The 23,704-nt window shown below is 37.5% G+C and overlaps 1 protein-coding gene across 4 annotated transcripts in view; it reads right to left on the bottom strand.

Moving 5' to 3' along the window:
- Positions 1-426: 426 nt before the first annotated feature.
- LOC121396419 (CMP-N-acetylneuraminate-beta-galactosamide-alpha-2,3-sialyltransferase 4-like) overlaps positions 427-23,704 on the bottom strand; it is a 123,887-nt gene continuing 100,609 nt past the window's right edge. For 3 of the 4 annotated variants that reach the window (XM_041571300.1, XM_041571301.1, XM_041571299.1), the window contains 10 exons: positions 22,280-22,346; positions 17,203-17,287; positions 15,386-15,457; positions 12,634-12,731; positions 11,094-11,157; positions 7,325-7,420; positions 5,488-5,677; positions 4,403-4,531; positions 1,229-1,372; positions 427-1,051 (listed from right to left, as the gene is read on the bottom strand). In XM_041571300.1, coding sequence (XP_041427234.1) covers positions 965-1,051; positions 1,229-1,372; positions 4,403-4,531; positions 5,488-5,677; positions 7,325-7,420; positions 11,094-11,157; positions 12,634-12,731; positions 15,386-15,457; positions 17,203-17,287; positions 22,280-22,346 — 1,032 coding nt within the window. In that variant the 3' untranslated portion in view covers positions 427-964. The remainder of the gene's footprint in view (positions 1,052-1,228; positions 1,373-4,402; positions 4,532-5,487; positions 5,678-7,324; positions 7,421-11,093; positions 11,158-12,633; positions 12,732-15,385; positions 15,458-17,202; positions 17,288-22,279; positions 22,347-23,704) is intronic. The other variant, XM_041571302.1, reaches the window with a different exon arrangement.

Consider the following 23,704-nt stretch of genomic DNA (forward strand, 5'->3'; position numbering starts at 1 on the left):
ATCAATTGAAGCGGAGCTCCTGGCTTGTGCGTCCTACTCCATTGCACGCTAGGCCACGCCCTCCCACAGTGGGGCATTTTTAAGCGATTTTTAGTGTGAAAGTCAATCTTTTAGAAATATGTCCCTAAAATCCCAGACCACTGAATAGTAAGTGACAGAGTTTCACTCTGCGGGTGCTGTTTTTACACACTTACAAAATATGCTCCAGTGTGTAAAATTTTCAAGTAAAATTTGTCTGGAAATAAAATGGAACACAGTATGGACTCACAGTATACCAATGCCGCTTAATGAAACATAAGAAAAACTTACAAAAGGCAGGCAGCAAATCTGAGTCATCTTTTCTGGAATTTAACAACATCATACACAGAAGGAAATGGCACATTAAAAAAGGAGACTCGCCCCTTATATAATACTCTTGTTATTTTGTTTCATTATTTTTAATTTATTTTTCTACAATTCTCTGTCTGGCTTTGTACAGCTCATTCAGGAGCCAAACATTCAATCTTCTATAATTACAATAATAATAAAACAATTAAATAATAAAATGTGCAATAAACTTGGAATCAGGTTGTTAACAAGTACTTCAGTAATTCATTTGTGTTGATCCTCAGTCATCACTTCTTGACAAGTCCTCTTCATGAATTATTGGTATTGACAATACCAGTGCATACATTTCCAAATAAATATTAAATTGTTGATTTTTTTCTTGTTCCTTTTTTTTTAGAAAATGACTGTTGAGTTAAAAAAAACAAGTCCAAGAAAAGTATTTAGAAAACCTTTTGGGTTCAAACTAATGTACGTTGTCTTTATTTGGTCCACAGTGATTACAAACGTATCCACCGGGGACATTCTATGGATTATGTCTTCATATACTCCATGGCATTACAGAATCTACCTTAAGTCTGTAGTAGGTATTGCCAAAGGTTTACATTCTCCAAAAGACCAAAGTGTGAGATGAACACATTTAAAAGTAAGTCAAATTGGAAATAATCCCTTGCTGAAGAAGACGTTTTATTGCTTGAGCTTCCAGGGTAATGTTATGCCCAGTCTCCTACAGAACCAACAGAAAAACACGAATAAATAATAAACTATACACACTTTACGTTACATAAGCCAAATTGTTCCCTTATGCTTATAAAATCAAAAAAGTGCGATATTATATGGAAATCGGTGTGAATGGCAGCCAATGTCAAAGGAACAATTGTATTATACACATTAAGAAACTTACAGCCATAGACTTCATGGTCACCTTCTCATAATAGTGAATGGGTTGCTTTTTATTGGTGAGCGCAGGGTAGCCAAAACCGGCTATGTGAACCATGTCACAGAAGTGAAGAGCAAATGTCATGGCCAACATCCCTGTTGTGGGTATCTGTAGGAAAAAATGGCAAGTGTTAAAAGTCTACCCATAAAGTTGTACAATGTTAAACTCATGTCATAATCATCACTAGGCCTGGGACTTGCTAAAAAATGCTTTATGGGATGGTAAGCTTGTCTTGCCATTTATGCAACAGATTTAAAGGAACCGTAACACCAAAAAATTCAAAGTATTTTAAAGGAATGACAATATTCTGTACAGTTGCCTTAAGTAAAACTAGTTTTCTAATATTGAATTGTAAGTCTAATTTTTTTACCTTCTAAAGCAGCTCTCGGAAGGATGTTGCAGTAAGCAGTAAAAGAATCCAAAATGATTTTTAAATATGCTAATAGTAAAAAAAAAAAAAATGAAGCAGGAAGGGGTGGGACCTTTAATATTAGAGGGGGGTCAGCTGGTTGATGAAAACAAAAAAAAAAGTGCAGATTCTGAACACATATTTTTCATCTGTCTACACAAATGAGGAACCAGTTAATGAAGGTTTCCTTCTTGATAGTCCCAATTCTAGTAATACAACTAATAATGCATGGTTCACACATGAGGAAATTCAAAAGGGCTTGATGGACTTTGTCTTTTTTTCAACCCAATTTAACTATGTAACTACCGTATATACTGGAGTATAAGCTGACCCGAGTATAAGCCGAGGTACCTAATTTTACCTACGAACTGGGAAAACTTATTGACTCGAGTATAAGCCTAGACACTACAGCCCTGTCTCCCAGCAGTGCACATTCCGCCAAAGCGACCCCCCCAGCGATCAACCAGACTTCTTTGCAAAGTTGATAGTGACAGAGAATTGCCAAACGGATTACTGTGTGCATTGTCCCACTGTCCCACTACCATGTGCAGAGGGTGCTCTGTGATATTGCCATCACTGTCAATCCTTCATATAACCAAAAGAGGGTGCTGTGTGATATTGCAGTCACTGTTATTCTTTCATATAACCAACAGAGGGTGCTGTGTGATATTGTCATCACTGTTAATCTTTCGTATAACCAACAGAGGGCGCTGTGTGATATTGCCATCACTGTTAATCCTTCATATAACCAACAGAGGGCACTGTGTGATATTGCAGTCACTGTTATTCTTTCATATAACCAACAGAGGGCGCTGTGTGATATTGCAGTCACTGTTATTCTTTCATATAACCAACAGAGGGTGCTGTGTGATATTGCAGTCACTGTTAATCTTTCATATAACCAACAGAGGGTGCACTGTTATTCTTTCATATAACCAACAGATGGAGCTGTGTGATATTGCAGTCACTGTTATTCTTTCATATAACCAACAGAGGGTGCACTGTTATTCTTTCATATAACCAACAGAGGGTGCTGTGTGATATTGCAGTCACTGTTATTCTTTCATATAACCAACAGATGGTGCTGTGCGATATTTCAGTCACTGTTATTCTTTCATATAACCAACAGAGGGTGCACTGTTATTCTTTCATATAACCAACAGAGGGTGCTGTGTGATATTGCAGTCACTGTTATTCTTTCATATAACCAACAGATGGGGCTGTGTGATATTGCAGTCACTGTTATTCTTTCATATAACCAACAGAGGGCGCACTGTTATTCTTTCATATAACCAACAGAGGGTGCTGTGTGATATTGCAGTCTCTCCCCAAGCGAACTGTTGGTATAGGAATGATTAAAAGGAATGATTGTGACTGCAATCTCAGCTGACTCGAGTATAAGGCGAGTTAGACTTTTCCAGCACATTTTAGATGCTGAAAAACTCAGCTTATACTCGAGTATGTACGGTATGTAACTATTTAGTTGATACATTTCTTATATCTGTCCCTGCTGAGCAGAATCTCTGGGTTTCATTAAAGGGGTTGTTTACCTTCAAACAACTAGTTGTTTTCAGATAGATAACCAGAAATAACGACTTTTTCCAATTACTTTCTATTTTCTGTGTCACAGTTTTTCTAATATTGAAGTGTAAAGTGTAATTTCTCACCTTCTAAAGCAGCTCAGGAGGGGGGGTCGCTGACCCTGTAAACTGTTCTGAATTGATACATATGTAGTTGATACATTTCTTTTATTTGTCCTTGCTGAGCAGAATCTCTGGGTTTCATTACAGGCAGCTGTTAGAATTGATACAATATTTGTAGGGGCAGGGGCACACAAAGCTACTGGCGGAGATTAGCCGCCCAGCGACAAAATGACTCTTCGTCGGGTGACTAATCTCCCCAAACTGCCTCTCTTCTGGCTAGAATCAAAATCGCCGGCAGGATGGCACTCGGAGCATTTGTTTTCTGAGGTCACCCAAAGTTGCCTCACGAGGAAACTTCGGTCGATTTCAGAAAACAAATTGCTCCGAGTGCCATCCCGCCAATGATTTAGATTCTAGCTGGCGGGAAGGCTTTTCGGGGAGATTAGTTGCCTGAAGAAGAGGCCATTAGTCGCTGGGCAACTAAATCTCCCTGAAACTTGGCGTCTGTCTCTGCCCTAATACTCCAGAGAAGCTGCTGAGAAATGTATCAACTAAATGTTGCAAAATTGTAATAGTTTAGAGTCTGCGACTGAATTACTGAGCTGCCAGACAGGAACATTCAACTTTAAACTATTGGAAAAACAGTAAAAATAAATAAATAATGGAAAGCAATTGAAAAAAGTCTTTATTTCTGGGGAACAATGTGAAAACAACTGAACTGTAAAAAATGTTTGGAAGGTGAACAACCCCTTTTGGCTAACTAACTAAAATAGAAACATTTTTTATTTTGCACAGCCTATTTACACAGTTTTTATTTTCACGCTGAACTGTTCCTTTAAATGACTGGTTGCTATATAGGTGCTAATTTTGTACCTTTTATTACATTTCCCTGTCACTGTTTCATTACATAACTGCTTGCATGTATCAAATAAAACAAGATTAGTAAATGAGCCCTTGTAACACACGTCGGCCAGAATAGCAGTGCATTTCCAAATAAGTTGGGGAATGATTTTATCATTTAGATTCCTTGTTAAAAAAAGTCACAGGATAATATGCAGACAAACTTTGCAATGGCTTCACCCTTACCGCTGTCATATTTTCAGATTCAAGAATCTGTATAGCAGTAACTGCCATGTAATATGGGTTTAAGATGCGAATGTTTTCAGCTTCTCCTTCCCAAATGATAGGAGGCATTTTCCAAAAACCTTTACGGACCTAAAAAAGAAGAGATTTCATCTTAGATGGCATGGATTGGAGCTAAAAACAAACAATTCAGCAGAATGTAAAGTAATCAATGAAACGGTTTGTGTGCAAGAGCCCATTAACCCTCTATATTCGACTAGGAATTGAAATCCTTCGACTTCGAATATCGAAGTCGAAGGATTTAGCGCAAATACTGCGATCGTACGATCGAAGGATTATTCCTTCGATCGAGCGATTAAATCCTTCAAATCATTCGATTCGAAGGATTTTAATCCAACGATCGAAGGAATATCCTTCGATCAAAAAAACTTAGGCAAGCCTATGGGGACCTTCCCCATAGGCTAACATTGACTTCGGTAGCTTTTAGATGGCAAACTAGGGGGTCGAAGTTTTTTTTAAAGAGACAGTACTTCGACTATCGAATGGTCGAATAGTCAAACGATTTTTACTTCGAATACTTCGATTCAAAGTCGTAGTCGAAGGTCGAAGTAGCCCATTCGATGGTCGAAGTAGCCCAAAAAATACTTTGAAATTCGAAGTTTTTTTTACTTCGAATCCTTCACTCGAATTTAGTGAATCGGCCCCTTAAAATAGTTATGTTTAATTCTTCATTTTTTGCCTACATAAAAATGTATGATTTCTTCTTTATCTTGACATAATGTGCAATAAAATCCAATTTTTGGGAAATAATGCTTGGTCGCTGTATACAATACCAAACTTTGATGTTTAATTAATCTGATAAATATTTTTTTATTATCTTTTTCTTTTGGTTGTTGACATATACAATGTTTTATTGGTGTGCAACCTTAATTCCAAAATGTACCCATGCTCGGTATCTCAAAATAATAGCAGGTTCAATTAGTTGTACCAGAATTAAGTTGCACACCAGTGATAACCCTGCACAAACTGTATATAATATTAGCCAGCAATTTCTAGTGTCTATATTTAATAGATTTTGTATGACATACCCTTTTCTCATTGTTTAAGATTATCTTCATCCACTGGATGTCTAGAGGCTTGAATGGCACCAACACCAACAGAGTGTCTGGGTTGTTATCCAGCTCAGGATCAAAATCAGCAGACTCTGGGTAGAAAAGGCGCATAGTTGTCTTATTGCCCACGTCTTTTTCATATTTATGGACTGGAGCATTGTTTAACCTGTGTAAAAAAAGAAAGAAACATTAGTTCCAGAAATAAGGATAATATGAATATTACACAGAAATAAAAATAAATGTTATTATGAAGTATTTATAAAGCTCCAGAACCTGGAGTTTTCCAAATAAGGTATTTTAGTCAATTTCACCATACCTTAAATCGACTATAAAATCATTTAAACATGAAACAAACCCAATAGGATTGTTGCCACCAATATGGATTTATGTAGCTTAGTTACAAATTAAATACAGGGTACTGGTTAACTTTTACAGAGAAAAAGGAAAGGTTTGAGGATAAGAAATCCCATACCTGTATCAAATAGATTCATTGGTTGTTTTAAATGCTGCCCAACAGAGGTTACACAATCCCCACTCTGAAAACATCAGCCACAACTGGCACATGTGCAGTGGTATTCATTCTGCCACAATTGTGACAAATGCAGTGGACTCGGTTCTTGTGCCCCTGATGAAGCCATGTGAAATGTGTAAGGCAGAGCAGCATGGTGGACTGTGTGTGGTGACTAGCCCCTCCAGTGCCAACATGGACAGCTAGAAATTGATGGTCTTGCAGTAAAGGGAAAGGGTATGGTGATTTGAACCTTGTTTGAATTGAAATTAAATCAATTCAAAGAAAACTTTACCTCCAAAATTAATATTTAAGTAACAGTTTATATCAAATTAAGTGGCATATTACAAAATCTCACCAAAGTGGTATATATATTTATATAAATATTGCCCTTTTACATCTCTTGCCTTGATCCACCATTTTCGTGATTTGCTGCTTTAGAGATCACCTGACCAGAAATACTGCAACTCTAACTGTAACAGGAACAAGTGTGGAAGCAAAAGACAGAAATCTGTCTGTTAATTGGCTCACGTGACCTAACAAGTATGGTTTGTGTGTGCATCCCAGGGGGGCAGCCCTTATTTTGCATGGCAGTTTTCTATTTATGATTACCCAATGGCACATACTACTAAAAAAGTATATTATGAAAATTGTTAATTTACATGGTTTTACATGTAAATTGTTTGGGGGAGGGTTTACTTTCATTAGTCTTACTAAAAATTCAGCTGACTGATATTTGGTTACTATGGGTCATACAGCTTACCTAAAGCCACCTTCTGGTGTCTCACAAAATTCCAGGGTCTTACACATAGGCCACTATGTCATTAAATGTACATAAGCTATACAGTGGGCCAGAAACATTCAAGATTCCCCAGTTCTAACTTTACTAAATAACCCCCACTGGTGTCTTGGCTGGGTCTTATTCATTTATATACTGCTTGCACATAAATGCTAGGGCTTATTTATGTCCACAAACTAATTTGCAGTCCCCACAATTTCCACACATTCCATTGCCTGTAAAACCACAAAGTGCACTCCTTGCACTTCTTTATAGTTACACTTGGAGCTGATTAGTTCTTCCTGCCTTCCGTGCCGTTTTGCCTATTTATGTAGGCAAGGCCTCAAAAGGCACAGCACACTTGTACCTAAAGAATTGGGTGTACACATCACTCACACACCGGAAATGACAACAAACAAACTTCAAAACTTTGAAAATTGCAGTACTTGTGGAATGTAAATGAGCCCTATTGTGTAATGCTAAATAAAAAAATGACAGACTATATTCAATCTAATTTTTTTTTTTACCTGATCACAACATCGTATTTATTGATAGTTTCTCCCAATAAACTGTTTTTTAAAAGGTGCCCATTACCAACAATCACACATCTCCGACATGGCAGTCTGAAATATAGAGACATTACAAATGAATTATATAAACCAGGGCACATACTGCAAACATGTAGTTAAGATTGTACTACAAAACAAGGCAGGAGTAAGCAACCTCTAAATTGACAAATATCTATAATTTAAGACAGGGGATCCCAACCTTTTTTACTTTCAATTGTAAAAACTTTTGGGGAGCAACACAAGCATGAAAAAAGTTCCTGTGGAGGCAAATAAGGGCTGTTATTTGCTATTTGGTAGACCCTATGGAGGAAGTTTCCACTTTGCCGAGAGCTTTACATAAATTGATGAACTATGCAGAAAACTGCCAAATTAGTTCAACATTAATAAATTCCGGATTATGCATATGGCAAAACCAATATATACTAAATATACTAAATAGTATAAAGGATAAATATATTTAAAAAAAAAAAAGAGGGACCGAAACGTTGGAGCACTGTGATGTGTGAAAAATAAAATCACTTGATTTACTAAGGGAAGTGCTAGCCTGGGAATGCTTTATTCAAAATTGAGAGTATATGATTGACATTTGGCCGTGCACCCCTGCAATTGCGTTGTTGGAGTGTGGATACTGGAGATATTATATATATATATATATATATATATATATATATATAGATATATATATATATATATATATATATATATATATATATATATATATATATATATATATATATATATATATATATATATATATATATATATATAATAGAAAATACTGCTGTTGCACGCACTCCTGCAGAAATCACTGTTTATTGGTCATAAAGCATTAAAATACATCAATGTTTCGGTCCATGGTCTGGGACCTTTCTCAAGATGTATACCCATATAAAAACATTGTTACAAAGATACAAAATTTAAAACCATTGTTGCTCCTCCCATAGTGTGACCTCATTTCCCCACCTGTCAAGTTAATGCACCTCAGCAGGATTAAAGGGAAAGTGAAGCAACCTCAAAATATCAAAGAATGTTTGCACAGGTTGAATTTAAACATATGGATATTCACATTACACACATTATGAAAGATCCTGTGATCAGCGTCTCTCAAGGAAGCAATTGAACGAACAATATTCGTTCAAACCCCCAGGTGTCAACGTCCCCAATTTTTTTATCCAAAATATTTCACGCTGTAATAATAAACGTGACCGATCGTCACCTCGTTTGGGCATAGGAATGTGGTCGATTGCAATATATTTAAAGGTAGGTAACCTGTGTCCCATCTCCAAAAAGTGTTTTGCCACCGGTTTGGTGGTTTTCTGATCACGAAAAGCAGTATTGATGGCTGATCTATGGCCATCCATCCGTAGTCTGAGCATTAAGTCTGTCTTGCCGACATATGGAAGCCCACAAGGGCACGTGATTAAGTAAATAACATGTGTTGTAGTACAAGTAATATGTTGTCTTATATTAAACCTGTATGTGGATGGACAAATGTTGTGCCTGGTGTCATATGGCGGCAAGACAGACACGAGGGACACTTAAAGCATTCGACTTTATTGGCCAGCAACCACATTGGGGACAAATTTATTGGAGTGTAGCTTTTCAATGGATCGCTCTTGACTAGCAAATCTCTAAGATTTTGGCCCCTTCTATAACCAACAATTGGACATAATTTACCAATAGTTTCATCTGCTTTAATAGTACGCCAATAGTTAGCTTGACCAATAGAGGGAGCCAAAGTGTTATAACAAGTCGAAAGAATTAAAGGATTATTATTTTTTTTGAGTAGTATGTCCTATATCAACTTTATTTCTAGCCTTTAAAAGGGCCTTATCAAGATCTTTGCCAGAGTATCCACGTTGTATAAACCTATCTTTCATTTGCAACAATTGGGTCTCACATACAGTTGATTCCGAATTGTTACGTAATACTCATAAAAATTGTGAAAAAGGCAAAGATCATTTTAAGGCAGGTGCATGGCAACTTCTGGCGTGTAGTAATGTATTTCTATCTGTGGTCTTACAATAGAGTGAAAAGTTAATGGTCAGTACATTCAGCTTTAAATGGATATCTAGAAACTCCAATTCAGTGCCACATTTGGCCGTAAATTTAATAGACTCATGACATGTATTTAGTGTTTCCACCATAGACAAAAAACTGTGTGTGTCACCTCTCCAAATAATGATGATGTCATCGATGAAACGTCTATAAAGCAAAATGTTATTGCCATATTTAGGTAAAATATTAATTGATTCAAATTGATGCATAAAGAGGTTGACATAGGAGGGCACCATTGGGGCCCCCATCGCCGTCCCCAATACTTGTTGGTAAAAACTGTTTTCAAAGCGAAAATAATTCAAACTCAAACATAAATTTATAGGTTCAATGATGAATTTTATGGGTGGACCAATGAAGTCAGTCTTTTCCAACAATGATCTTTCTACTGCTTGTAAACCCTCTAAGTGGGGGATGCTTGTGTATAAACTGACAACATCAACAGTTGCTAATATCTCTGTCTTGCCGCCATATGACACCAGGCACAACATTTGTCCATCCACATACAGGACACAGGTTTAATATAAGACAAGATATTACTTGTACTACAACACATGTTATTTACTTATTCACGTGCCCTTGTGGGCTTCCATATGTCGGCAAGACAGACTTAATGCTTAGACTACGGATGGATGGCCATAGATCAGCCATCAATACTGCTTTTCGTGATCAGAAAACCACCAAACCGGTGGCAAAACACTTTTTGGAGATGGGACACAGGTTACCTACCTTTAAATATATTGCAATCGACCACATTCCTATGCCCAAACGAGGTGGCGATCGGTCACGTTTATTATTACAGCGTGAAATATTTTGGATAAAAAAATTGGGGACGTTGACACCTGGGGGTTTGAACGAATATTGTTCGTTCAATTGCTTCCTTGAGAGACGCTGATCACAGGATCTTTCATAATGTGTGTAATGTGAATATCCATATGTTTAAATTCAACCTGTGCAAACATTCTTTGATATTTTGAGGTTGCTTCACTTTCCCTTTAATCCTGCTGAGGTGCATTACCTTGACAGGTGGAGAAATGAGGTCACACTATGGGAGGAGCAACAATGGTTTTAAATTTTGTATCTTTGTAACAATGTTTTTATATGGTTATACATCTTGAGAAAGGTCCCAGACCATGGACCAAAACGTTGATGTATTTTAATGCTTTATGACCAATAAACAGTGATTTCTGCAGGAGTGCGTGCAACAGCAGTATTTTCTACATTTTCCAATTGAGCACAGCACCCGCAACAACTAATGATTAATTAAACAAAGGAGAGCGTGTGCGGACCACACTGAACATTTATATATATATATATATATATATGTATATATATATATATATATATATATATATATATATATACATATATACTAAAAAGAAAAATATAAAATATATCATATATACAAATATATAGTAATTGAAATGGTAGCTATACACTAAATGGAGTTGCGTTGGAAGGCTCCTTAAGGGTTTTGTGGGTGTCAGTTTGAGGATGTCAGACTGCAGAAGGACTTGTAAGTGAATGTATAGATATGTCTGTTTGTGTAGAAAGATATATTGATAGATGCTGGAAGATGACATGAAAGGGTTGAACCTTTTATTCAACCTAAATTAACCGTGTAAATAAACCTCTTTAATTTTAAAACTTTGCATTACCACAAAGGACTTACCGTCTGATCTCCTCTGGTACTTGGTAGTGATTTGTGAGAGCCAGAAATTTCATCAGCAGTTCCTCTGTTAAAAGGAAAGAAGCGTTATTATTCAGCAGGAACATACTGATGAACAATGACGAATGAAAAGCACTACAGTAACTTCAAAGATTAGAAAGGGCACTTAACACCTTTGAATTTCAAACTTTTAGAAACTGTTTATTAAAAAATAGGGTAAAGTTACAAAGAAGTAAGAATAAAGGGTACTTACATAGACTACAAATACTAATACATACATCAGGCTGTTATATGTATCAATATCTAATCCAAGCTTCATACAGAAACAAAATGTTCTGTCCAAAATGATAGGGATGCACCAAATCCACTTTTTAGGATTCGGCCGAACCCCTGAATTCTTTGTGAAAGAGTCGGCCGAATACGGAACCGAAGCTGAACCCTAATTTGCATATGCAAATCAGTGAGGGGGAGGGAAAAATAGAGCCTCGCACATAGTGCGCGTAAAACATTTTTTTTCACTTCCTTGTTTTTTGACAAAAAGTCACATGATTTAAATGATTCAAATTCGGTTCGGCCAGGCTCGAATACCGAACCGAATCCTGGATTTGTGCATCCCTACAAAATTATAAACATGTAAACTAGGGCTACCACCATATTGTTTTTTTAAAATCAGATGTTGATGTAATAGAGGTGGAGTGATGCTGTTCCAGGAGTGGAGGATGACATCAGAGACGAAGAAATTATTTTGTGATTATGTAGGGGGTGGAGTTATGATAAAAGGGGTGGGATTCAGAATATTGGGATGGGGCCTGGATGTCCTAGCACAGAGTTTTTTTTGGGGTTTTAGAGCTGTAAAACCCAGTCATTTTTTTTTTTTTTTTTTGCGGAAATGCCCTAGGGAAAACCAGTCAGGTTGCAACTTTAATATAAACACAAAGTATAAAAATTTCCTATGCATCTGACCATGCATTTTTACATGATTTCCTAGAGTGCCTACGGCCAGAGGCACACAGTGTGTTTTCTCTGCTGGCGTAAATACCCAGTGGAGAAAATGTGATCTGCTCTCATTTTCTAAGAATGGATCTGGTTCAGTGCGGGTTATTTATCAAATGTGTAAGATTTTGCTGTCTGGCAGGTTGATATACATGTATATCTTTGACATATATGTGTGTGGGTTTCTTTTACAAAATGTCTTACTAATGGATAGAGGGAAAAAAGTGGGTAAGACGTAACTGGTCAGAATCTTCTACAGGTCTTACTTCTAGTTACCAAGAACCAAGTTACAAATCCTCTATAATTTGAATTGACACAGCTATTTTTTGTTATGTAGGAGTCTGGCACATGAAGGTATTATATGTTCATAAAAGATTTTTATAGATCACTCTTGGCATGCTTTTTATTGTGTGCAATGATCCTACTGCATTTGTTTGCTATATTGTACTCAGGAAATAAAGATTAACTGTACCACTGTATTTAGAAGAATTACTATTGCACACACAGGCAGATTGATGTCAAACACGCAGTAGAACATGTGCCATCTTACCACTTCCATTTGTGCCATAAGGCAGCGGATATATAGACTTGTTTTTAACCCAAAAATAATCACTCAGTTGTAGGAAGACAGGATGATCCCTTGAGTAACTGTGGAAAAAAAGAGTAATAAAATGTATTAACAGAGAATTCCTGAAACTTGAAAATGCAAAGAGAGTAAAAATGAGTAAAGATGTTTTACAATAAAATGTGCAATTTAAAGGATATGACAACCCAAAAAAATGTTTTTCCTAATAAAAAAAACAATTATAAGCAACTTTCCAATATGAAGCTATTAAAAATTGTTAGTGCGTTAAAGGTTATTTGTAAATGTAATTGCTACTGAAAACATAATTTGTTTAATTCCTGGTTGTTACTTTTTAAACAATGTTGCAAAAGCCACTCTCCTCCAGCAAGACAGTTCTGTAAATTTGTTGGCTTGTGTTACATTGTGTCAAAAGTCAGAGCCACCAGGGCAGGGAAAAGAAAGGGACAGACAAACACTGCTTTCAATAGCATGACAAATACAAATAACTTAAAAACAATAGAAAATGTATATTATATATATTAATAATGGGTTCAGTGTAGAGGACCTCTTCTCTTTGTTTATAACTTTAAGACACGGCACTAAAAAAAAAGCTCACTGTGATTATGTCTGTCTCCCATACCATATTTGACAGGTTGATGGGGGAGGGGTATTGCACATGACAATGCCCCAGCAAGAGGGTTGCATAGGGGAATTAAGCAGTAAACTAGAAGATCTGTTTCTAGGATTGCAGCAGAAGATTTGGTAAAATTTGTGCTTTGTATTTTTTTTTGTTTTTTTAACTTTCAGTACTAATGGTTTCTCAAAATGTAAAACTTGTAGATTACAAAGGATATTGCATCCTTTATTAAAATGCCTAAGGAATTAGGAAGTCAACTTGAAGACCTTCACAGAACTCCTCCATGACCTCTAATATCCTTATACATTTTTGAGATACATTATCCATTATTTAATCTACAGTTTGGCATTTTTCCAATGGAAGAAACTGTATATTACATAGTGGATAAAGTACCCCCTACTGTAACTTATAAAGATATTATAAGTTACCAAGGAGTTGTGTGACTTATAATATCCTTATATTTAACAATAAAGGGTACTTTATAATATACAATAGCTATAAATCTCCTGTAGGTAATATCCTTGTAAAAACTGTGCTTAGTGATATCAACTGATATAATCAGAGTATTTGTATCATTTCTGTCACATGACTTACAGAAACCTGTGTATAATAATAATGTACCCCGTGTTAAAAAGGAGTTTCATAACCATATAAAAGCACCAGGCTGAAGGCCAAGTGCTTTAATGCAGGTCATGGAACTCCAAGGTGACATTTAATATCCTCATACTTTTAACAGAGAGTACATTATTATAATACACAAGTTTCAGCGAGTCATATGACAGAAATTACACAAATAAGCTGTTAACTGATGACATCAACAAGCACTGTTTATACGGATATAATTTACAGGTTATAATATCCTTATATTTTACAATAGGGGGTATTTTATTCATTATATAAATATATAAGAACATTAAGCACTGTCTGTAACTAAAAGAGATACACAGGCTATAGTGCTTGTCTCGTCTAGCAATTGCCACCACTTTTTCATTTCTTTCTGGTAGAGAGTCTGTTTAAACAATCATCACTGGATTCCCTGCTGTTTCCAACCACACCAAACTGCCATGCAACTCAATCCTGCTGCACACAAAATGGATCCACCTAGCTTGACTTAACCTCTGCTTCCTCTACCTGAACCATCCACTCACCGGCCACACCTAAATTGAGCAAACACCTGTAGTACAAGGAACAAATAAAAAGAAGTGAAGGGACACAGAAGAAAAGTACTTTGAGAGAATGGAGTGTTATCACTAAGCATTAGGCAATATACCACAATTATTATATTTGGCAATGAATATAGTTATAAAAAGTTAATTGTTAATAGGTAAAATTCCTTGATATTTTGATGAAGACAACGTGTGTTGTCCTTATGATCCTTTTGTTCATAAACGTTTTGATGATGATTTGTGATAACATAATGTATTGTTTAACAAGCCAGCAGTCATCTAACTGTTCTGCAAACTGAATCATGGACATGTTCATATTAAAGGAAATGGTGTGTTGTTTAGTTATGTATTATCACTATAACAACCCTTCCAAACAAATGTCTATAGCTCACTGATACAATTCTAACTGGCTTTTAGTGATTAATTAACATCCTATTATTTATTGTTTAACAGATATGATGTTAAAGTCATAATTTATTATCTACTGCTTTATATTACTGTTCTAGCAACTCTGTCATAACAAATAGGTAACCAAATAGTAAGTAACAACACTTAAGGTCGCCATACACGTAGATCTGCTCATTTGGCGAAATCGCCTCAATGCCCACATTGAGGTGAGCAATATCGGGCTGATCCAATTGTGGGCCCTAGGGCCCAATGATTGGATCATAATGTAGCCAACATGGCTGATCAGATCCGGCCGCGATCCAAGGGGGATTTTGAATCCTGCCCAATTGACATCTGCCTGACTTTTGGCCAGATAACAATTGGGAAAGCCCTTTGGATAGCCTTACACCCGGGCCGATAAGCTGTCAAATCGGTCTGTCGGCAGCTTCTATCGGCCAGCTTTAGCATGCCATATCAAAAAATGTAAAGGTTTATATTCAAGTTACAGAGAGATAACACAGCAGATTTGTAGTAGTGATATACTCACTTGCTAATCAGGATCTCTGCCTTGGATGCTGCATCACCAGGAATACACATCTCGTGAACACTGGGATATGATCTGAAGCAAAATCACTTTGGTTACTCACAGGGCTGGAACTAGGGGTAGGCAGAACAGGTGGCTATCTAGGACTCAATGAGATAGGGGGCACAATTTCCAGGAGGGCAATGAATCAATGATCAGGCCAGGGGAGGGGGTGTAATAGAGAGAGAGACCAGCAAGGGAGGCATGCAGTGGAAAAGAACGGGAGGTTGCAAATGATCAGTGTCAGCAGGATGGGGTTGAGTAGGACTGCATCGGTCAAGACTGGTAAACTAGCCTTGAGCCATCACTGGTTACTCAATAAAGTAGGGTTTTATCGAAAACAAAGTACTGTCTCTTTAAAAAAACTTAAGACTTTGACACTTCACCACCTTAAACCTGCCGAATTGCTGTTTAGCCTATGCGGGAACCTTCTATAACCTATATGAGCCATTGGCTAAGCTTTGAGAAGTCTAAGGTTTAAAAGAAGTCTAAGGTTTTTTTGTAAAATCATACGATCGTACAAATTGAACGATTCGAAGGATTTCATCATACGATCGTACGATTTCAATTTAGCGGAAAAAAACTTAGACTATCATACTACACCAGGGGTGTCCAAACTACGGCCCGCGGGCCAACTGCGGCCCGCGATCCATTTTAAATTGGCCCGCATCAAATTCCCCCAGCCTACTGCGGGAAGGCACCTCATTCCCTCTGATTGCAGTGCAGCTCCCTGGAGAGGAGAGACTGCTGCTGCTGTGCCGGCACGCCCCACCCCCGATTCGCTGGCTGGCTGGGCTGTGTGGAGACTGAGTAGGTGGGGAGACAGAGTGAGGACGTCACAAGAGCTGCGCTGTGCTGCCCCATGCTGCCCCAACACGCCCCCCTCTACACGGCTTCCCTCTGGTTGGCTGGATTCGGACTGCGTGCCTGCCCTCTGTGGAGACTGGGTGGGGACTGCGAGTGTGGAAGTCTCGGGAGACTCAGAGAGACTGCGTACTGCAGTGTGCTGCCACCCACCACAGCTACAAGGTAAACCAGAGTCAGTCTGTGCAGGAATCTTCTCTTCTTCTGTGCTCACACAGCACACTCCTCCACAACTGTCTCTGGCTGTCAGAGTGAGCTACAGAGGGGTGGAGAAGAGAGGCAGACACACACCAGACACACACACCATGGAGCATTATGGTTAGGGCAGTGTTATGTAATTGTTCTGGTTAGAGAACACTATGAGACATAAGCACTTAGAGTAGAGTTTTACTGGTAAGGGGTTGACTCTTACAGAGAAAGAGATGGAGGAAGCTTGTCAGGGCTTATTAGTGTGGTAAAAAAATATTATTTATTATCCCCCTCAAGTATAAGCTGAAACAAACTATTGTACGTTAGAGTTTCCCTGTCCATTTTGGGGCCTCCCATTCTGTTGTGCCTCCAGATAATGGAACAATTAGCATGGTCGGCCCCTACACATTTTCACCTCACCAAATCTGGCCCTCGTTGTAAAAAGTTTGGACACCCCTGTACTACACCTATTCGATGGTCAAATTTCTAAGTTTTTTCACTTCGAAATTCGACCCATGATGAATCTGCCCCTTAATGATTCACGTACCGTTTTTGAAGAAAAAAAAAATAGATTTCTATAAAAAAACGGATTTCCAAAAAAGTAATAATAATGTATTTGTTACTGTTTCTTTTCAAGTAAAGGAAAATGCAATACAATATATACAGTACTGTTTAGAGAACTCTAGAAGCATTAGTTCCTACAGAAAGAAATTATTTTTTTCACTCACCTTTGCATGTAAAGTTCCATGTGTAGGAACCAGCACATTCCAAAACAGAACATTACAATCAAGAAAAAAGTTATTGCTTTCCATCCTAAGAGGAGATCAGTAGAGGAAAAAACATAAGATACACATTTTCCATGCAGACAAATGAAACAAACCAAAGTAGTTCTTACAAAAACAACAAATGACAATGTTTTGCCTAATGTAATCTCAAATGAATCCAAACTCTTCTAGATTTATAAGAAAGTAGAAAAGAACTTCCTCTGATCAGTATATACATGTATACATAAATGTACAGTAACAGAAAGCTTTCTGCAAAGCCTTTTTTCATACTTCAGGTTGGTGACAATGCTGACTGATATAACTACCAAAAATGTGCCTGTATTTAAGGTTATTGGAAGTCCAATGGACTCATACTCATTTGGCAGATCATATATGACTGTTTGATCCATGAGCTAAAGAATGGATAACGTGTGAAATGAAGTCATAGCTTGGTCCCATATATAGTTCAGTTAGCTGCTAACTTGGTCAACAGTAACTCATCACTTTCAACAATGCTTGAGCAGTAAAGTCTCTATGGGGCTTATAGAAAGCAGCATATTTTTATTAATGTAGTTAATCTTGCATTATATTTTGAAAGCATTACACTTATATTTAGAAAATACATGAAGTAAATTTTTGCAGAACCGCTGGAAAGATCTTAGCTTAGGAAACAAATAAAAGGGGAGTGCATACAACAATAAATTGTGCAAAAAAGGAGAAATTTCCAGTATATCAAGTCATGGTCCTACAAAACCAAGCACCCATTCCACTATGTTGATCCCACTAATATAAAGAAACACACAAATAATGCAAGTTAGTAAGTAACTTATCTCAATATGTTTTACTGAAAAAAATAAGATGTCTCAAGCAATAGCTAATATAAGTAAATCTAGAGCAACTGGACTTGCTGAGTAATTATTGAAGACATTTCAATACTCATCCGAGCAGCTTCTTCAGTTCAACTGACTGGTGCGGGAAGTCCTAGGTGGTGTTGAAGGCCCACTCCTCTGTTAAAGCACACACAAGGGACATCCCTTTGAAGATAGCAATTGTATTTTGAACAGACAAGACTGCTGATTTGAACGAGGCGTTAAAGAGGCTATTCATGTTAAGGTAGAAAAGTAATACCTTAACAGAAGAAGTGGCCTTCAACACCTCCTGTCTACTACATACAATGCTGTTCTAACATCTATACCTCGGCGGCTGCACAAGGCTTCAACCTCTATTCATGTAAATCTCACAATTAACACTGTCTCTTTGAGTTGCATGACACCTTGGTAATTCTATCACAGTAACCTCATGGGGAAGCGTTATGAAATGATTATGCTTCTGCTTTGTTTTCATAATTCAGAAATTCTATCTTACTTTGAGACACTCAATGCTATCACTCAGGGAGATTAGTCGCCTCAAAGACGCGGCGATTAGTCGCCAGGCGACCAATCTCCCTGAATCTTCCCGTGTGGCCCTAGCCTTATATGTTATAAATCCCGTAATCGCACATAAAACATCAGCATGCATTTCCCTCTCTGTGGCATTGCCCTTAGCAGAATTAAATTTAGTAATAGTGATAAGGAAGCTTAGCAAGGTAAAGGAAATGCCACAGCAGCATTAAATACTTTATTTTATGTAATAAAATGATAATAAATTATAATAAAAACATCAATTAACATGTATGTGGTGCTTACGTGATTAGAATGTGAGGCCTTCATAAAAAGAGATTGTGAACCGATGATAAAGACCAATAAATTCAACAGAAGGAACTGGTACACAGTTTCGAAGTTGAAGGCTAATGGCACACGTTACCCTAAACACAGCATGTCAGCTTTTCTCCTCTAGCAGAACTAGCTTGTCAATGAAGAAAATAGCCCATGAGGACTGTATTGACATAGACAGGTAGTTTAAAAACAATTCTAGCCTAATGGTTAAAAAATTGTGTTTTTATGTTTCTTTTGAATGTTTGAGTGATGGGCTGCTGTGTTGAATGAATGGATATGTCTCAATCACTCAGTTCTGCAAAGTTCATTTCTGCCCAATTGATCCCTTCTACTACCATGAAGTATAAAACTGAGCCACCCAGGATTTCCAGAATTTGATTTTGATTCGAGTTTTCGGGTCGATTTCATTCATCCGAGTTTAAAAAATTCAATTAATTCTCCCGAAAGGGTGCTATTAAATGTAAACATATATATATATACCCCCAAGCATGTTACAGGTATATACATACTGTATATTAAACGGGTTGTTCACCTTACAACAGTTTTTTTTTTCAATTCAGTTGTTTTCAGATAATTCACCAGAAATAAAGACTTTCTTCAATAACCTCTATTTATCACTGTTTTTCTAATATTGATGTGTAAAGCTTAATTTTTCACTTTCCTATGTCTTTCTAAATCAGCTCTGGGAGGGGGTGTCACCAGGCCCGGGCCAAGCCAGCCGGGCGCCCAAGGCAACCCGGTCAGCTGCTTTGCCCCCTTGCTGGGCCTCGACTGTGCATGCGCACGCACCCGGAACTGCGCATGTGCAGGAATCAGAGCTGGACCACACTGAGTTGACGTCAGTGCATAATGAAGACGTTGACGCTGGCACGCATGCGCAGAAGCGCCAATCGGCGTGCACACAGAAGCAGAAGCACATGAAGACGGGTAGTGAGGGGACCGGACATGGGGTAGGCGACAGAGCAGGTACGTGCCTGGCGCCCCCCCAGCTTTTCGCCCTAGGCACGTGCCTACTCTGCCTACCCCTAGTTCCGGCCTGGGTGTCACCAGTTCTTCAAACTTTTCTAAAATGATACGTTAGTTGATATATTTTTTATCTTTGGCCCTGGTGAGCAAAATCCCCAGTGTCATTAAAGGCAGCTGTTAGAATTGATACACTGGTTGCTAATATTCCACAGATGCTGCTGAGAAATGTATCAACCAATGTAGCAAATTATAACAGTTCAGAATCTGCAACTTGATCATTATCCTGGAGTTATGACACTAAAACACAACACACAGGAACAAAACACGTTAAACTCCCAATTTGTGGAAAAATGGTATCAAATAAAAGATAGAATGCAAATTAAAATAATCTATATGTTTGGTGAACTATCTGAAAACAACTGAATTTAACAAAGGTTTCAGGCTGGCAATAGGCTGGCAATAGGCTGGCAATAGCCCAACCCTGATCTCCAAACTCTGTATATGTGAGAAAATAATGCTACCCTGAAAGGAAAGCAATACTCCTGAACAATGTACAACTCGATAACAATATATTGCATGAAACAGCTCATTTGTAAAACCCTACTTCATGTAAATAAACCATTTTCATCATAATATACCTTTTTCAGTAGTATGTGCCATTGGATGATCTTAAATAGAAAACTGACATTTTAAGACTCCCTGAGATCCTATGATTCACAGTGCACACACACAAGCCAAACATATTTGGTCACATGAGCCAATTAATTAATATAGTTCTGTTGCTTTAAGTATTCGTTTAGTTTTCCTTTAAACACTTACACAACTTTTCTGAGGATTCTTTGATGGACAGTCAGTGGAGCAATAACTTTTGGCTGTCCATAAATATATATTTATTTACAATTCAGGATGGGCGAATTTGACCCGTTTCGTTTCGCCAAAAATTCGCCGCAGGCTGTCATTAAAGTCTATGAGCGTCAAAAAAATGTTGTCTCGCGGCAAAATTTTTTTGATGCTCCTCTTTTTTTTTTTTTTTTTGACGCCCACCGCCATACAAGTCTATGGGCGTCATTTTTTCTGCAAAACGAGGTGTAAAAATGTACCCATCCCTTTATCCTATGACTATGAATATCTTGTCTGCTTCAATGTTATTTTATGTTGATGTATTTTGCTTTAATATTCCTTACCAACCTTTATTGTTATAGCTTCCTACATTGTTTAAGAGCTTGACAGGTTGATGTATTAGGTATCTGTTAAATATTGCAAAAACTCAGTAAAAAATTTAATTTAAAAAAGCTGGGGATGTTGGCACTCACTGCTTCACACTGTACAACATGCTTTCTGGAGCCTACTGTCTATTACTGTAGAATGTGTTTGTTGAGCTGAAACCAATTGTCTCACCCTGGCTACACAGTGCATCAGTATTATAATGTGCATTACCCAGCAGGTTTTATACAGGGACCTGTCAATCATGCCGTCCAAGAAACCCGTCAATTACTTCTCCTGTGCATTGGATTAAGGGGGGGGGGTGACACTAAAAGAGTTCACTCTTCACTTTTATAGGATTTTTTCAGTAATATTTATAAAAGGGTTTCTGTAACAAATTCCATTTTCATCTGATAATTATGTGTTGGTGTGCATAGCAGTGACCTGCCTGCAAAGATCCTTTAAGATGAATTCTCTCTAACATATGTGCAAATAGATACACTTTAAGAGTATGGCTTTAAGAGTTGGACGTGGCTTATATGTGCAGGCATGGCACAAAATAGTATAATGTTCCACCCTCTAGTACTTGTACTGAAGCCCATGAACACTGCACACTTTGCAGTGCTTGTCCCTTTTTATGTCTACAAACTGGAACTGGTCAGCCTAAATTTGCACAATTAAAACCCAAGCCTTGCCAGATACATTGTTTTACCAGAGTTCCAAGCACTGCAAGTTGTGCTGACTGCTCATGCTGTGAAACTGGTGAACTTTGTTTTCACCCATTGATAAAATGCCACACAGATTTTGACATTAAGGCTTGTCACTTGAGAAAAAGATAGGCGTCTTTATCCAGAAAGCCAAGATATGCTGAATCAGGTGTTTTTTCTCAAATTCAAAGCACTACTTTGACTGTCAGCCGTTCATTCAGGTAATAATAATAATAATTAAAGGAAACATTTTTAAAATCACTGTGGGAAATCTAGGGAAGGGGATACCACTTGCAGCTTTGTCTAGGACACCAGAACACCTAGTTCCAGCCAGGAACTAGTACATTACATTAGAGATTTATAGCATAATAGTTGAGGATGGGAAATACACAGAACATCAGGTTAAACTCTTAAATACACACTAAAAGTATAACAGTTTATGTGACTTACCTGGATTGCCCTTCATTTTGATTGTTCGCAAATAACAACATCTATGGCAAATTTCATTGTTGAAACACTAAAACAAAGCATGACAAAATGTAATAAACAACAATCTTAGTCATTCATGAATTAATTGTCAATATTACTATAACTGTAATGTTTAAAAAGTACTTTGTAAAATGTTCACCTGCTACGGCTAGTTTACAAACACTAGACCTGTAGCAAACTTTGCACCTTTTCTTGCGATATTGCCTGTTGGTAAATGAGTCTTCATGTGTTATATTTTAAATTTCAGCTAGCAATGGAAAAGTGTAAGGGGTCCCACTTATAAGCTCACTAGTCCATTTGTTTAGCATCTTCCTGATTGCCAAGATAATGTCCCTGACAATTGTAAACCTTTAGGATCCCCCATTTCCACATTCACCTTTTATTAAATCCTCTAAATGTAAATGCATACAAAATCCTTTCATATTTTTGTTACTGAGATGCTTATGATGATATAAATATTGGCCCTAGAGATGCTTTTTATTTTATGGTTTCAACTCTTAACACATTCTAAAAGACTATTCAGACATGATGTCTCAGTTACAGAGGTAGCCAAGGACTGCAATTCATCCAGCCGAGGCTGAACTAATTCACTAAAATTACTTTCCATCCATTCATAGTCGTTAAAACTAAAAGCAGTGCAGTGAGGCTTAGAAGTGAAGAAAGAAAGTATAATTGCAAAAAAGTTAATAGATGCCTGAAGGCCTTTGTTTCGCAACTCACAGTGTGACAAACATGATTTTTCAATGCTCTGTGTATGCTTGCAGATCTGGCAAAAACCTGCATTTGGTTATTTACATTTTGCTATATCTATATGAATGCTAATAATGCATGGATCACTTATATTTGAAACAGCAATGCATAAAATGGACTTAAAGGAGAATTCTAAAAACAAGAGAAAGCTGTAAAACCCCACACTACCTTACTAAAATTTATTGAGATCTAATTATATAAGTGCTGTCAGGGAGCCGGGAGCTCCCTCCAGGGAGGTAGTCAGGATCAAGGAGGAAGCCCACTGTGGAATCAAGGTTGTGGTATCCAAAGGGTTAATCAAACGGTTTATCAGAGTCCAGGCAAAGGACTATAGCACTAAGCACTTATATAATTAGATCTCAATTAATTTTAGTAAGGTAGTGTGGGGTTTTACTGCTTTCTCTTGTTTTTAGTATCCCTATTCTGGTTTATATACCTCTACACAGCCTGAAATTGGGTAGTGAGTGAACATTAATTACAAGTGAGCTATATTTTTGTTTGTGCTTAAAGGAGAATTCAACACCTTATTAAAAAAAACCCTACCCTACATAGACCCCCCCCTCTGTCCTCCCCCCAGCCTAGCTGCTACCCCGAGTAAATGCCCCTAACTTTTTACTTAGCCCTCTGTGTTCAAGG

The sequence above is a fragment of the Xenopus laevis genome, chromosome 7S (assembly GCF_017654675.1).
Source record: "Xenopus laevis strain J_2021 chromosome 7S, Xenopus_laevis_v10.1, whole genome shotgun sequence".
NCBI classification, from domain to species: Eukaryota; Metazoa; Chordata; class Amphibia; order Anura; family Pipidae; genus Xenopus; species Xenopus laevis.